General features: G+C 47.0%; 1 protein-coding gene across 2 annotated transcripts; it reads left to right on the top strand.

Annotated features, from left to right (window-relative positions):
- Positions 1-236: 236 nt before the first annotated feature.
- EREG (epiregulin) lies at positions 237-11,801 on the top strand. Of its 2 annotated transcripts, XM_061993692.1 has the most exons (6): positions 237-294; positions 1,820-1,875; positions 9,040-9,123; positions 9,574-9,697; positions 10,266-10,412; positions 11,409-11,801. In XM_061993692.1, the coding sequence occupies exons 2-6, from the start codon at positions 1,869-1,871 to the stop codon at positions 11,467-11,469; spliced, it is 423 nt and encodes a 140-aa protein (XP_061849676.1). In that variant the 5' UTR covers positions 237-294; positions 1,820-1,868; the 3' UTR covers positions 11,470-11,801. The 2 variants fall into 2 exon arrangements, with proteins under 2 accessions (XP_061849676.1, XP_010208809.2); XM_010210507.2 differs by lacking the exons at positions 237-294; positions 1,820-1,875 and adding an exon at positions 3,097-3,400.
- Positions 11,802-12,493: the final 692 nt, after the last annotated feature.

Raw genomic sequence — 12,493 nt, 5'->3', positions numbered from 1 at the left:
TGTGTCTTACACACATTCTGACGTGTACTCTCAAGCTGTTTCCAAAAATGCTGGCTGATTTTCCCAAGAATTTATGAAGATGCTGCTTTTTGTTACTTCATGTGTGTGTAACAGTGCCACGTGCTTCAGTGCAAGACTAGGAATGATTTTTCTTCCTGTTTTAAAAATGTCTTCTAACCAAAAAAATATTGTTTTACAAATAGGTTTTACTCTCGACAGACAAAACCAATGCAGATCCATCCCCATAATGGCAGTGCATCAAATTGGATGCAAGTCCTACAGAGAACAGCTCAAGTAAGTAGTGTAGTCTCTTGTCTTGTATGGTTTTAGTTTTGTAAAGGCATGTACATGAAGTGGCAGTTCATTACTATGAACACATGTATCTGTCTGCAGCAAATCACCATGGGGAAAAATATTTTCAGGAACAGAAAAATGTACATTTAACCTGTGTTTTTTCTTCTGTAAGCTGAAAAGGGTATGTTGTTCATAATAAAACCTCTCTGTGTTACTAGTGATAAACTAATAAAGCTCAATCCATACCCTTTAAATAATCACTGCTGTGAATCTGCTGCTCTGTCTGAAAAGAGGAGAGATGAATACTTGTGACAGTGAAAGAGGATTAAGGACAATATGGACTTGAGTTGAGCCTGTGTACTTTGTAAATAGAGGTTTTCTTTAAAGATGGTTAGTAAGCCATTGCAAGGTAATAAAAGCAAGTAAGTCTTTTGCACAAGTTCTTAAGACATTTTCTCTCATACTTGTTACACTCTGTAAAGAAGATCCTGAGAAGTCAAAGCATTCTGGGGGCTACTTTTGCTGGTCTGGTGCCAAGTGGTGTAAATCCATCATTGCCTTGAGTTGGGCGTGCCAGCTCACCCCAGCTGAAATTGAGGCCACTAGATGAGCTGCATCCATGATTCTCGGTTGCCCAACCATTGCTGCCTCTCAGCATTGTACAGACCTGTTGCTTCCCACTCAGATCTGTGGGATGCAATGAATCTACCTTACAGTGACCCTATCGGTGCATGAAGGCACTGCTCAGCGTGTACAGCCTCTTGTAAAACTGGCTGGTATTCAAAGGACAGCTTCCACGTCAAGGAGAGGATGGCGAAAGCCACAAGCGGGGATACCAGATGTGGAATCACATACCACGAGACAAAGAACATTACAGAAAGATGAAACAAAGATGTGTGTTATGATAATTGTTTTCCATACATTCAAATCTGAAAGAGGAAATTCCAATGAATTGCTCCAATTGTGTCAGCATCACTTTGTATCTGAATACCTACACAAAACTATAATTAAATGCTTTTTTTTCAGAGGATAAATCATGCAGGAATTTAAGGATGAAATTAATTATGAAGTGGAAGTTCTGGAGTGATGCTGCTTTTTAAGACATTTGGATGCCCACACACAGAAATGCTTTACTAATCATTGCAATCTTTCCCTTTACTCATTATGATCCCTGAAAGCAGACAATAAAATCCTTAATAAAGGGGATCAGCCCAAATTAAAGAAGCAACAAAAACAGTCATGCAGCATCAGAAAAAGCTACCATCTGCTAATCTTAAAGTGGTATACTGATTGCATGGGGCTAAGCCATCACCCTAGGGCTAGAGGCGACAAAAGGGGACTTAGAAAAAAATTCCGACTATATCATATCCCGTTTACTTGGGCATTTACAGGACAAATTTCTAAATTCTACTTCCACATTGATCTTTATTACATTTATCTTGCCAACTCTCTCACCATCTGGATAATGAATGAATGGTGCTGACATACAATGCTGTAATAACATACTGTCTTTTCTTCATTTCAGCATCTCCACACTTCTGTAGGCCTAAGAAAATGCACTCAACATAAGAAGTATGATTTGTAAGTACCAGATCGATTCCAGATCCCTGAATGAATGTGTTTAGAATTGCAGTCTGACCACGGAGATGTGGTATATCATATTCTGCAGTAACTTCTGTGCTCTTGTATCATAAAACACTTATAAAATGCAGAAACTGTATACTTGAGTCATCAACTATTAAACTGCACCTCACCATCAATACTTAAGTTCCTTATATGACGAGATAAGCTTATCGGTTCTATAATAAATTGGGTATCACCTTGCCTTTTTTGACAATGGGAAACAGTAAGGCAGAGGAAGAAGTTTTTTGCTTTAAAAGGAAAAGGCATAGCCACCGTTGCTGAGCAGCTTGTTTAGATAAAAGACACTATATTCCAGGAAAATGTGTACAGTAGGGATTTGGGAGTGGGATGTCCCTCAGCTCTCCAGTGATGGGTTGGAAGCTCCAAGCGGGGCCTTGCTTGATGTAGGGACAGAGTGTGTGGGCTGCAACAAGGTGCATGAGAATTTTTTTTTAAAAGTAGCCATAACTACTTGGCCACTGTCAAAGTAACTGAAAGATCTGCTGCTACCCGGAACTGCCTGGGCTGCCAGGCTGCGGCAGGCCAAGGGCTGGAGGGACAATGCAGTGTAAGCACTCACTGACCTTGAGACCACGGTGGCAGGTCCTGGTGCTGGGTGAGGTGTTGACATTCCTATGGCCTGTGCTGTAATTTAATAGACCCCTTCTACCCCTAGCACGGAGGCTCCCTGGCAGCGGCACATGTGTGTCGAGGGTCACTTCAGAAACCCCGGGAGATGGGAGATTATGGAAGGCAGTAAGTTCCTGTCTGTCTGCCCCGAGGTGTTTTCCAAACCGCGGTTTAGGCGCAGGCAGCATTCCGGGCATTGCGGAGGCCCATCGGTCCCTCGTGCGCAGGCAGAGCCCCTCCTGAGCATCCCTCGGCACCGGCCCCACGCCGCAGCTGGCCCCATCTCACACCTCTGTGCGTCATGCCGACGAGCAGACGGCAGGCGGCGGGGACCGGTGCTGAGGCTGGGATGGCTCAGAGAGGCCGGGCAGGCTGTACAGCCCTGCGGACTGTTTGCAGTAGTGCTCACTAGAATAAGGAAAATCAAATTTAGCTGTGCAGCCGGGCAGCAGCCGGGGGCTCAGGCAGGAGTGTGTCCGGCCGGGACCGCCCTCCCCTCCCGGGAGCTTGCCCACCCTCTCCCCTCCCCCCCGCCATCGGGGCACTGCCCCCGGGTTAAGGGGCCGGGGAGGGCGCCTGCCCGAGGCCGCCGATGCAGGGCGGTGCGGCGGGGCAAGAAGCGAGGAGGCTGGGGCCGGCACCTGCCCCGAACCCCGCAGAGGTTTCATCACCGGCGAGCGGGCGCCCCGCCTCTCCCGCCGGCACATAAAGGTCCGGGCGGCGCGGCCGGCGCTCACACCGCTCCTGCCGCAAGCCGCCTGCAGCTCCCTCGCTTCCTCCTTCTGCTCTCCCCGGGGACGCAGGGCAATGGACGCTGGCTGTCTGCGAGCCCGAAGCCTGTTGCTCTTCCTCGGTGAGTGCCGCCGTCGTCCCCACCGCGAGTCCTGGCACCTTGGCGAGACACTGAACCCTGCTCCCACGGGCAGGCAGCTCCTCTGTCCCCCGGGGCAGGGGCTTTCAGGGCTGGAAGGGGATTGGGTGCTGAGCCACGAGGCTGAGGCTTTCTCTAGCTGCTGGAAAATCTCTGGCAAAATGTAAAGCTCAGCATCCCTTCAAGTGAAGCCAATGTGTTTCTTCTCAGAGATGAAGTCATGGGCAGGGATGGGTGTACCTGGGTGGCTGTATGAGTTGAGGGGTGGTGCACACGGATCTTACTCTGGGTGTGCTGTTAGGGGCCGTTTCATCATTTGTGTGATGCCCAGGTGTGTCTTGTGACTGAGTGAAGGTGAATGTTCATTCCTCCTCTCCCCAACACTGTTCGCAGCGCAGCGTGCACAAGGCAATGCAATCTCTTCGTCTTCACTTTGTCCTGTCTTGTTTGTAGTCTGGTCCTGCTGCCTTCACCTTGGCCATGCTCTGGGTGAGCTCAGCAGGTGAATCCCCACAACAGCAGAGACTTCCTTATGGTAACAAAACAGGTTGTGGCCTCCTTCTGTTTGATGCTTCTCCACCTCCTCACTGGGAGCGTGTTAGTCTACTGAATGACATAAGCTACCTGAAAGTCCGGAGTGAACACGTGTATCCTTAGAGCATTGACTCCTGGAGCCTGGGTGTGCTGTGAAGCAACAACTGATCTTTGCTACACACCTCTGCTGGGTGCTGGCAGAGACAGGGAATGTGGAGAGCTGGCCCTGTGAGGTAACTTGAACTGTGGGCAGCAAATGTTTGAGGCAGGGTCGAGACATGGCACACTTGCGTGCTGCTCTAATAACAAAGCATATTCTCATACTCATGTTGTTGGGCTCAGGAATGCAATCAAATGGGAAGCTCAGTTACCAAGACTTCCCTTTGTTGAAGATGATCCCTCATCTGCCAAGCTCACTGCAGCGTGAGTTGCCATCTTTCATCTTGGCCAGGTATTCCCATAATAGCTTATGGATCAGCAGCTGCACAGCATCTTATTTGCCAGGACAGCGGGCTAAACGTCTTTTAGTTTGTGACTCAGCCATGCTTTTCACAGAACTGGCACTGGAAAGAACTGGTATGTCTTCATGGATTTGTGTACAGATTTATTTATTTCCGGGGCAGGCACAAAATCTAATATTAAGGGACAGATTAGTCATAGCTAGATGGCATCATCACGAGTGGTGAGAGCACTTACTGCCTTTCCCTCCCAGGTTAGTAGTGTAAGCAGAACTTGGTGTCACTGGCAGAAGTTGGGAAGATTGCCTGTAGCTGATGTTATGTCAGACACGGAGAGGTTCGCTGCTCAATGACTGAAGCCCAGCTCAGGTGACAGTCATTGTAAGCTTCATATGTGTGTACATATTGCATGTCTTCTCTCAGGAAGAGGAGTGTTGGACGCCTGCCTTGATGGGCATGGTCAGGCAACTGGGCACTGGGTACATCCTACCCAAAACATGAAGAAGCAGCCAGATGATGTACTCTGACTGCAAAGACAGGGAGCTGTACTCTGCCTGAGGTGGTTAAAATTATCTAGAATGACTGCTTCCCCTTTCCGAAGGAGAGAAACGCTCAGTGTACAGGGATAACTTGAACTTTAGATATGCTGTGGTTGATGTGAGGAATATAGTTGCATAGGACAGGGATATAGTTGCACAGACAAACCTTGAATAAGAGTAAGATGTTTGCAAGGCTTTTCTGGCAAAAAACAGAACCACTCACCTAGCCTTAATTGCCAGAGGTGCTTGCTTTCCATGAGATGGCCTGCAAATTTCTCTGGCTAGCTAGGAAGGTTAGCAGCAGAGAGATACAGAAAGCAATGTGCAGGAGTTAAATGGTGGTAATAGCGATGCTTACAAAGCCAATAGGACAGACTTTCATGTTTCCTACTTAGTCTATGCAAAGAAAGCCTTAGGCAGTCAGATATGCTCCAGATATGGAAGATCAGATGATGGGGATGCACTGTGGTCTGCCTCTAGAGTTAAAATGGGCCGAGATCCTCCAGGTCTGTGTCACCTGGACACCTCTGCGCTTAGTGGTGCTTTGAAATTGGAACCCACATGCAAAATGTAGGTGCCACTGCTGTGGCAGAGGGACCAGAGAGATGCCAAATGTGAAGCAGCATTGTGGGTTCTTCTTTAGATGAATTAGTACAAGCCTCGTCATCTTGGCAACAGACAATGTCAACTCAAACGGTGATTGACCTCTTAGGAACCTGACAATTCTCTTGCAAAGAGACTAGTTCTTACTTGCATGTGTCCTGCCTGTGCATCCTTCATCCTTAGCAGTCATCCTGTAAGTGGAAACTATAGCTGGCTTTCAGTGGATGAACTGATAATTAGCCCTTACGTGTCATCTCTGGTGAAGGCTGCAGGGAGCAATGGCAGCCAGTCTCTGTCTCTTTCCTTTCATCCTTTGTGAAAGAACGAGTCAATAGCAGCATTACTCTTGTTCCAGTAGTAGCCCCTGCTGTTGGTGTTAACCTTGCAGGAGTACCCGTCATGCCGGATGGTGTCGTGCCTGCATGCTAGTGGTGTATCAGTAAGAGTAGCTCTCACATTCCTGCGAGGCACACGTGAGTACCCACTGTCTCATTACTGTTATCTTGTACCCTCGGGAGTATTTGCTTAGTGAACAGTGATGGAATAAAAATATAACTACCTCTCCCAGGTCCGATGTTTGGTATACATCATCTGATAATCATTCTGGGAAAGGCTCCCCTTTGCCATTGCGGTGCGTGGATCCCTTATCCTCCTGCAGGATCCCCCTCCCACTGATGTCAGAGGAGAAATATGTGCATGGGGGAAAGGGCAAAATACAACAGTGCAGAGCGGGAAGAACTTTGCCCGAACACAGAAAATCCTGCTGGGTGTCAGCAAATACCCACGCCTGCGCTCCAGCCGTCCCGGCCTGCGTGCCTGCAGTCAGGCAGGGGAGGCTGTCGCTTGTGCGTGCCTGGAACGGGGCAGCCTTTGTTTGGGGTTGGAGGAGGAGGTTATTTTTTATTTGGCCCTCATAGGTGTCTGAGTTTTGGCCTTTCCTCTAGCTGGAAAGCGATGCTTCCTTCTGGAGCCAAGAGAAAAGCTCCCACACACCTAGGTTTGAGTTTCGCAAATGGCAGAAGTCAGGTTCTGGTAACTGTCCAACTGAGGACTTTAGATGAAAAGGCAGCTGCTCAGATTATTCAAGGACGCATACAAACCAAACCAGAAATCTATAGGCTAAAAGAGATCATCAGCTGGCCTAATCCATCTACTTGACTCAGTACAATAGAAGTGGATGTCTCAGGTATCTATAACATATTTTGCCTTGACTTACGGTCAGTATTGCTGTGTGGCCCCCAGACCAAATCTTGCTGTAGCACATCGCACAGAGATGATAGCAGCAGTACACGGGGAACAGGAGGGAGTCTCAGGTCCCTGTTGCTAGTCTCAGGATTTCAGCATCCCTTCTTGCAATGGCATGGTGTATACTTAGTGGGACAGAGCTGTCCTGTGCCATAGCTGCTCCCTGCCAAGGGAGCAATTTAGTCCATGGAGCACTCCTGAAATGTCCCTCTAGTTCTTGGGAAGAAGGATTGACTCGATATCTTCTTTCCGCAGCATCTTTTGGGACATGGAGTCTCTGACTGAAGCTCAAGGTCTGCCCTTCAAGCAGTAGCTGAGCTGCCATCATCTGTCAGCTCATGGCCTCATCCTTCAAACACATTAGGTCGTGGAGACTCAGATCGGCCTTACAGAACTGTTAAACTGCTTTTCCTCGTGAAATCTGTAGTGAGCACAGTGCTGTTTAAATATATATATACACATATATAAATATCCCACCCTGAAAGTAAACTCTTTGGTCCTGCCCCATTGGAGTGAAAGGCAGGTCCTGCTGAGTCACACTAGCAGGTGCAGGTGTCTCCAGCTTAGTCTCCTGTACAGTCAAGATCATCGCTCCCTTTCCATGGCTCTTACTTTGGTGGACCTAGTCTTTGTCCTTTCTTATAAAGAGTGGTGGAAATGTGGCTTTTGGCAAAGAATGAATTGTAGGGGAAGGTAAGGAGAAGGAATGGTGTTTTTAAAGAAACAGACACACAGGAAAACCCTGTCCCTCTAAGATGGATATTGTTGCTGTTCTTGTATCTAGCTGGAATAAGCCTCAAGGAAGCCTACTAATCACCTAGAAATAGATGAACTGCAGGAAATCCGTAACACACTACTAGATTTAACTCTGAGATGTAATGAAACTTTCTAATAACTGGAGTTGAATTAGAGTGATCAAGAAATTATGAAGGCACGCTCCCTCCATTAGACCTGCATGACCTGACAAGTTAATAGAGGCAAACAGCCCAAAGACACAAATTACAGACTCCCGTAGAATGGGGCTGATGACGAAGCAGTTCACGAGCCGGTTAGTTTGTGACCACAGCAGGGGTGTTAGCCAAGTGGATTTCATGGCCAGCTGGGGCAAACATTGACTGTTCCTCATGGGCTAGCCAGGAGTACTTGTGTTGGCCTTCAAATTCTGTTTGGAAATGTTAATTTAACCAGTACAATACCTGAAAGCTGTCCCTGTGAAGCACTGTACAGCCTGAAAGATGTCAAAATGCTTTATAAGCTGTATTTCTGAAAGGAGAGAGGAGGGCCCTTGCTGCCCAAGGAAATGCAGCTACTGCTTCAGTAGCTGAACTCAGCAGGCCGTGTGGTGCAGTCTCCTATCACGGCAGGTACCCACACCAAACCTGCTGAGCTGCAGTTTTCTTTGATGTGGCTGGTGAAGGAAGGCTAGAAATGTAGCTATTTTCTTCTGTGTTTCTGCTGAGATAAGTAACACTGGCCTGGGATCCGTAAAGTGATCAGTAGTCTTTCCAACCCAGTGACCAGAGAAGATGCTTTGGGAGCTCCTGATGGCTGTCTTTGCAAGTGGGCTTTTATGTGAGCAGCTCCAGCACAACAGTGGGTATTAGTGCAGGAACTGTCCAGCCTGACAGGCTGAGGAAGCTCTGTGATGATGAAGAGCAGCTTTTGTTTCAAACCTACCTCGAACAGTATGTGGTCTCTGAAGCCAGTGGTGGGGCACTGGGCCTGGCTTGTCACTGACCTAGTGTGCTGAGTCACCACCTGCACTGGTTTGCCAAGTCCTAGGAAATACTCTTTCCTGCTTTGGTTGCTCACCAAGAGAACTCTTCCTGTGATGAATGCTGGATTGTTAAGCCTGACTGTGGAACTGGCTCTGTCCCTTGCACAAATGCCGTGCCAGACTAGTCAGAAACCTAAGAAAATTTCTAATTTCTGCCTCCCCTATGTAATGTCTCTAAGCTTGTTCCAGCCCAGTATCACTCAAGTGTGGCTGGGAGATGGTCGCAGGCAGCAAGTTTCGGTTTGTTGCTGATCTACATTATAAGTTTGTATTTCAGAGAGGTCTCTCTGGGGCTGCACAGATGTCAGATTTCTTGGTTCTATATTTTTTTCAAGTTATAACACCGAGTTTTACCTACTAAGACAATAAGTTTCTCTTCTTCCTGTAAGTTGAGTACACCAGCTGAAATACTTAACAGTACTGGAAAAGCATCTTGTTTTGACTCTTCTTTTTATTCTCTTCCAGGTTACCTATTGCAAGCAGTTCTGGGCACAACAGTGATCCCATTATGTGGGCCTGGTGAAATGGAGAATTGCACAACAGCCCTGAGTAAGTGCACCACACAGCTCTCTCTGTCAATAACAGGCCTTTGGTTCCCATCTTCCTTGGGCTGGTGGCCTCACTGAGGTGCCCTTGGAAGTAATTTCTCTGTTGAGCAGCATTGCCAACATCCTGCTAAATGCTCAGTGGTGTTGAACAAGAGCCCTTTTTCTGCCCTCATTTCCTTTAATATCGCTTTTTTGGCAGAAGAGCTCTGTCTGGGGTGAGAAATATGCTGTAAAAGCAGAAATAGCTTGTGTAGAACTCCTGAAGGAAAAATCAATAAGCTCTGGAAAATCCTTTCAGAAGGCTTGCCTGCTTTAGTGCCTTCTGCATTGGACATCTATTGGTAGCAAGACTGCTAGTTGCACTTGTAAACCTTTCACATTGCTTGGGAAATAGAAGGGGAAAATAAGGCTAATGGTATGCTAACAAAATGCTAACAAAATCTCCTTGCAGTCCAGACAGAGGACAGTCCACGTGTGGCTCAAGTTGGGATAACGAAATGCAAGCCTGAAATGAAGGATTACTGCTTCCACGGACAGTGTGTGTACATAGTGGACTTGGATGAGCACTACTGCAGGTATGGACAGAGTGTAGGGTGTCCTCTGGACCTCCCAGACATGCCCTTTGAGATGAACCATGTGTGGCTTTTCTTCTCACTGCTGTTGGCACTTAGCTGGAATACCAATCCAGCAAAGTATTTAAATGCTCGCAAGAACTCAAGAGGAGCAGTATATTTAGAACACACCTCAGCTGCATTTAAGCAAGGTTTCACCCAGGGCTCTGGTGAAACCTGGGTGAGAGTCTTAGACACCTGAAATAAATTACTCACCAACTCAGCTTAAACTTGGGACACTCATTCTGATGTGCTTCCCCATTAATCTGTATTTACAGTACTGTGAGATCCAGAACTCAGGCAAGCAAAACTGTCTCTCCTTTCATCATTCAGCCTACAAAAGAAAGGTGCTCTAGGCATTTTTAAGGGTATTCCTCATTTACTTGAATTTACAACCATTTGTAGGACCACATGGGCTTGAATTACATTAGTTCTAATTGTTTGTCCCTGAGGAAGCAGTGTAGCATGCTTTGTGGACTGCTAAAGTGTAACCCCATGGCCATGTCTCTAATTCTGCATCTCCTCTCCTCAGGTGTGATGTAGGCTTCTCCGGTGTCCGATGTGTGCACTCAGAACTTGTCAGACAACCCCTCAGTAAGGAGTATGTGGCACTGACAGTTATCATAGTTCTGCTTTTCCTCGCCGCCATCTGCATTGCAAGCTACTACATCTGCAGAAGGTAAGAAAGACATTCCTTGTGTCTCAGGAAGGCAGGTCAGCTGTATGTGTAGCAACATGTCTGCTGAGTACCTCCAGATAGCAGCATACACTTACTTGTCTGCATGGAGATAGTCTGATATGCAGACCTGCTAGCCTGTGCTTAGGGAAGCGTTCAGAAAAAGCAGCACGCTGACTGCAAAGCATAACTCCCATTGCAGGCCAGGCACCACTACCCTCAGGTGCCTTTTAACCCTGATAGAAGACAGCATAGGTTAGTTCACATCTGTCTTAGAGGGTGTGTTCAGGCAAAGGAGAGAGCAGACAGAGAATAGGAGAATTGTAGTTCCTTTTCTTGGTACTGCCGTTTGCCCAGTCATCAGGAATTAGGTTAATAGTAGCTAATTGTTTATAAGCTGTGTGACTGATATCAGGAGCGTTTCCTTGTCAGTTTTACCAGGAGGACAGTAGTCATCTCCATCAACAGATCCACAAGCAGTAGGATTCCCTTTTCAGGCTAATTACTCATTCTAAGTAGCTGCCAGAGTCAAGAAGGTGCAACAGCAGGCAGAGGAGAGCTCAGCTTCACAGACCTGATAGGTAGATGGTCACAGCTGCAATTCCTCTTCCCCACCTGAAGGCTCAACAGCACATCGTCTCAAACAAAGACAGCCTAGCTGGTTAGGCTGCTCAGTTCTATGGCAGGGAAGGATCCACCAGGATTTCTCAAAGACAGACCTAGTACCACCAGCAAGACTCTAATGCAGGTGTGAAATCTTCAGTGAAGAGCTGCATGCAGGCTTTCTCCGTCCTGGAAATGAGCACAGACAGAGCCTAGCTGCTGGAGGTTTAAAACAAATGCGAGGAGGTCATACAGCTTTTTTTTTCCTGCCTTCCTGCCTTCACACACATCCACACACACATACATCCACACACACACTCCACCCCCTGCCTTTCACTCCTCAAAATGTCATCTGGAACAACAGGCTTCCCAGAACTCACACTTCTCTACTTCCAGGTACCGAAGGAAGAAGAGAGAAACAAATGCCAGAGAATACAAGGAAGTTGGTGCCGTGTAGAAGAAACGGTGGCTGCTTACAGTGTCCACTCACCTGGAAGGACTCAGTGGCTTCCCATCTATTTAAATGTTATTTTATTAATAATATTTACCATATTTATATCCTTTAAAAGATTTCAATTGTTTGGTGATCCAATCAGTATAGGTCAAGCATTTTATTTTCAGTGTTTTATTTTTTTATTAAATAATATTTCCTAACGAGAACCTCACCTAAGTGGTTCTGTGGGATAGAGATATATTTTTATAAAAACTCGTCTTCTTACTCTGAAGAGTAATTTTATATTTATTCTTGTGAATATGCTCAAAACAATTATGCTCCTTGAAATAAAAGTTCTAGACCAAGTGTCTGTGTGGTTTGACTGCAGTGAGACTTGGCATGGCTTGGCTCAGCAGGATGTCCGAAGCCCCAGCAGTTATTTTTGTTGATAGGAACCATAGTATTGCAATAATACATACCAGTGCACCTCAGTTCCAGGGAATGTAGCTGTTTCAGAGGAAGACTTAAAGGAAGAAGGAGTGCAGCTCCTAGAGCAGCTTGTCCAACATGTACTGCCTGACAGCAGGATGGATCTTGGCTCATCCATGGCCTCAGGAAAGTTGTGCTGGGTGTACCTTGGATTACAGTAGAAAGGAAGCAGCACAAATTGATGGGTCTCTGCAGCTGAACACAGTAGCACAGGGCAGCCCAGGGTATGAGGGTTGCTCCAGGAAGAAAGCTCCCTCCGAGCCAGTACCAGCTCTTGTGTCCTCTCCATAGTGTGTCTGCCATAGTGTCTATCATACAGCCGTGAGCAGGTGAAGACTTTTGAGTTTGGGCTTAATGTAGATACCTTGTTGGCCTAAAATAATGATACAATAGCCTGCTGGGCTTAGTTGCACCCCACTTGCAGCATCTGCCTCATCCCCGTTAATCCCATCACTTCTCAGGCTTCCAGAAGATGCGAGGAAAAGCACCACCTTTACGTCCTTCCCAGCCTTGGCCAGAGGCCTGTGTGAGCGGCCCCGGCCTGCGTGGCCTCGTGTTC

The sequence above is a fragment of the Colius striatus genome, chromosome 3 (genome assembly GCF_028858725.1).
Source record: "Colius striatus isolate bColStr4 chromosome 3, bColStr4.1.hap1, whole genome shotgun sequence".
Classification (NCBI taxonomy): domain Eukaryota; kingdom Metazoa; phylum Chordata; class Aves; order Coliiformes; family Coliidae; genus Colius; species Colius striatus.
The sequence above is the reverse complement of the archived record's forward strand: the minus strand, read 5'-3'. Positions and strand labels throughout refer to the sequence as shown.